Source organism: Gossypium raimondii, chromosome 6, assembly GCF_025698545.1.
Source record: "Gossypium raimondii isolate GPD5lz chromosome 6, ASM2569854v1, whole genome shotgun sequence".
NCBI lineage: Eukaryota > Viridiplantae > Streptophyta > Magnoliopsida > Malvales > Malvaceae > Gossypium > Gossypium raimondii.
In genome coordinates, this window is record NC_068570.1 from 41,426,513 (window position 1) to 41,430,382 (window position 3,870).

At 44.8% G+C, this 3,870-nt stretch overlaps 1 protein-coding gene across 1 annotated transcript; it reads left to right on the top strand.

The window, feature by feature from the left end:
• Nucleotides 1-437: 437 nt before the first annotated feature.
• Nucleotides 438-1,489, top strand: LOC128041740 (uncharacterized). Its single transcript, XM_052632047.1, has 2 exons — nt 438-629; nt 761-1,489. The coding sequence occupies exons 1-2, from the start codon at nt 438-440 to the stop codon at nt 1,487-1,489; spliced, it is 921 nt and encodes a 306-aa protein (XP_052488007.1).
• Nucleotides 1,490-3,870: the final 2,381 nt, after the last annotated feature.

Sequence of the window (3,870 nt, forward strand, 5' to 3'; positions counted from 1 at the left end):
GTTTCCTTACTTCGCGATGAAGCATACCAATGGTGGTTGACCGTTAAGGAGGGCACTCAGCCTGAACGACTAACTTGGGATTTCTATAAGTCTACTTTTCAAGGTAAATATGTGGGGGCAAGCTACATTGACGGTAGAAGACATGAGTTTCTGAATCTCACGCAAGGGGATCATTTAGTGGCCGAGTATGAGGTCGAGTTTCTGAGATTGAGTCGCTATACGCGATGCATGGTGGCTACTTAATATGAGCGTTGTGTCCATTTCGAGGATAGACTCAGGGACAATTTGAGAGTTTTGATTGCTTCGCAGAGGGAGTGTGACTTTTCAGCACTAGTAGAGAAGACAAAGATCGCCGAGAAGGTGAAGCGTGCTGAGTGCCAAAACTAGGATAAAGAAAGAGGCAAGAATAAGAGGGATTCAGAACCCTCGAGTTCTGGATGAGGCCTAAGAAAAAGGTCAGGTATGGTGGGCCAGTTAGAGTTGGGGCCCTTGTTGCACCTACTGGGATCACGCTTTGTGGGCATTATGGAAGACGCCATCCGAGTAAATGTTGGAGGATGACTGGAACTTGTTTAAGATGTGGGTCTACTGAGCACAGTGTTCGAGAGTGTCCATTGAGGGCCGATCAGGTGCAAGCTGTGGGTTTTGGTACTGCATAGCCACTGGGATAGTTCAGCAGCTGCCTAAGGGCCGTGGTTAGGCTAGGGGTGGTAATGGTTTAGGTCAGGGGCAGAGAGCACTGGGCAGATGTGCTGGATAGGCTGAGGTAAGAGAATTGACCCTAGTTTATGCTGCTCGTCACCGAAAGGATAGAGATGCTCCAGACGTTATCACGGTTACGTTTCTTATTTTTGATGTGCCTTACACTGCGTTGATAGATATAGGATCTACGCATTCCTATGTTGCCTATTCTGTTTCCAAAAGCCTAGGGATTCCGGTTGAGAGTACTTCTAGTGAGGTGACTGTGCTGAGCCCGCCGGGGCAATCTGTTAGAGTTAGCAAACTGTATAGGGATGTTCCTTTAGAGGTTCAAGGGACGGTATTTTTGGCTGATTTGATGGAGTTTCCGTTTGGCGAGTTCGATATGATATTGGGGATGGACTGGTTGGTCAAGCATCGTGTCAGTTTGGACTGCGTGACTAAGAGGGTTGTATTAAAAACTAAAGGGGGTAATGAAGTAGTTATGATTGGGGAACGTCGAAATTACTTGGCTAACGTGATCTCTGCACTGGTAGTTGAGAAACTGGTTCGCAAGGGATGTGAGGCTTATTTGGCCTACGTAAGTGTTTCCGCTTCTAGGGACTCTACTGTTAAGGACATCATAACTGTGAGGGATTTTCCAGATGTCTTTCCTGAGGAGCTATCGAGTTTACCTCCGAATTGGGAAGTGAAGTTTGGGATTGAGCTTCTCCCTGGTACAACTACGGTGTCTATCGCTCCCTATCGAATGGCACTGAAGAAGCTTATGGAGCTCAATGCTCAAATTTAGGAGTTATTGGATCGTGGGTTCATCCGCCCTAGTGTGTCCCCGTGGGGAGCATCGGTACTGTTTGTTAAAAAAAGGATGGATCCATAAGGATGTGTATCGACTACCGATAACTAAATAAGTTGACTATTAAGAACAAGTATCCACTTTCGAGGAGTGATGATTTGTTTGACCAGTTTCGAGGGGAATTTGCGTTCTCCAAAATTGACTTGCATTCTGGGTATCATCAGTTGAGGGTTAAGGAGGCTGATGTGCATAAGACGGAATTTAGGACACGTTATGTTCACTACAAGTTCCTAGTGATGCCCTTTGGACTGACAATGCACCGATAGCTTTAATGGATCTGATGAATCGAGTGTTTTAGCCCTACCTGGATCGATTTGTAATGCTGTTCATCGATGACATATTGGTTTATTCGAGGGCTGAGGATGAGTATGAGGAGCACCTTAGGATTGTTCTTCAGATTTTGAGGGAAAAGTAGATCTATGCTAAGTTCAGCAAGTGCGAGTTCTGGTTACGTGAAGTAACATTTCTGGGTCATGTGGTGTTTGCTGAGGGGATTCGAGTCGATCCTCAAAAAATTGAGGCTATATTGGACTGAAAGTAGCCTAAGAATGTGTCTGAGATCCGTAACTTTTTAGGGCTGGCAGGTTATTACAGACGGTTTGTGAAAGGATTTGCACTGATCGTAGCACCCTTGACTAAGCTGTTACGTAAAGGTGTACCATTTGATTGGACTAATGCGCAGCAAGAGAGCTTTGAGAAGCTTATGACTTGTACTGACTCAGGCTCCTATTTTGGTACAGCCTGAACCTGGAAAAGAATTCATGATTTATAGTGGTGCATCACATGTCGGTTTGGGATGTGTGTTGATATAGGATGGTAAGGTGGTTGCATATGTGCCTCGTCAGCTTAAGACACACGAGGCAAACTATCTGACGAACGATTTAAAGTTGGCCGCCATAGTCTTTGCATTGAAAATTTGGAGGCATTATCTGTACGGTGAGAAGTGTATTATCTACACTGATCATAAAAGCCTCAAGTATCTCCTCACTCAGAAGGAATTAAATCTTAGGCATCGTAGATGGGTTGAGCTGCTTAAGGATTATGATTGTACCATTGAGTACCATCTCAACAAGGCCAATGTGGTGGCCGATGCGTTGAGCCATAAGGCTATGACCGATCTGAGAGTGATGTTCGCTCGATTTAGCTTATTCGACAATGGAAGTTTGTTGGCAGAACTTCAGGTCAAACCGACATGGATTGAATAGATTTGAGGTAAACAGTTGTGGGATAAGTCTCTCAAGTTGCGCTTTCGTTAGGTTTAGAATGGTGGCACTACTGATTTTGTGATAAACAGTGATAGGGTAATTTGTTTCGGCGGTCGGATTTGTGTACCAAATGATAAGGATTTAAGGCAGACGATTCTGAGAGAGGCGCATGGTAGTCCCTATACTATGCATCCTGGTAGGAACAAGATGTACCGAGATCTTCAGGAATTATACTAGTGGCCAGGGTTGAAGCGTGAGGTTACCAATTTCTTTGCTCGCTGTTTGACTTGTCAGAAGGTTAATGTTGAGCATCAGTTACCTTCGGGTTCGCTGCAGTCGGTTAAGATACCGTTATGGAAATGAGAATTAGTAATGATGGACTTCGTTAGTGGGTTGCCTCTAACACCCACTAAGAAGGATTCTGTATGGGTCATCGTGGATGGATTGACCAAGTCAGCTTATTTCATCCCGATAAGGACAGACTTTTCTCTTCAAAAATTAGTTAAGCTCTACATATCGGAAATAGTGAGACTGCATGAGGTACCTGTCTCGATCATTTCTAATCGGGATCCGCGTTTCACATCTCGGTTCTAGAAGAAGCTTCATGAGGCTCTGGGTTCAAGATTAGACTTCAGTACTACTTTCCATCCTCAGACAGATGATCAGTCAGAGAGGGTAATTCAGATACTGGAGGACATGTTGAAGAGCTATGTTATTGATTTATGAGGCAGTTGGGAGGAGTACTTGCCGTTAGCGGAGTTTGCCTACAATAATAGCTTCCAGTCTAGCATCCAGATGGCACCTTATGATGCACTGTACAGTCGTAAGTGTCGCACTCCATTATGTTAGACTGAGTTGGGTGAGCGACGTGTTCTGGGTCCTGAGTTGGTCTCTGAGACAGAGGATAATGTTAGATTGATTCGGGATCATTTGAAAGCGGCTTCTGATAGGCAGAAATCATATACGGATTTGAAGAGGCGTGAGATCGAGTATTCTGTGGGGGACTTCATATTTCTCAAGGTCTCGTCATAGAAAAAGGTTCTAAGGTTCGGTCACAAGGGCAAGCTGAGCCCTCGGTTTATTGGACCTTACTGCATTCTGAAACGTGTGGAA

Bases quoted from the DNA above. Each gene is read 5' to 3' on its own strand.
- LOC128041740 (XM_052632047.1), top strand. From the start codon at position 438: ATGAGGCCTAAGAAAAAGGTCAGGTATGGTGGGCCAGTTAGAGTTGGG. The intron at 630-760 runs GTGCAAGCTGTG...TGTGCTGGATAG, and splicing joins GTCCATTGAGGGCCGATCAG to GCTGAGGTAAGAGAATTGAC.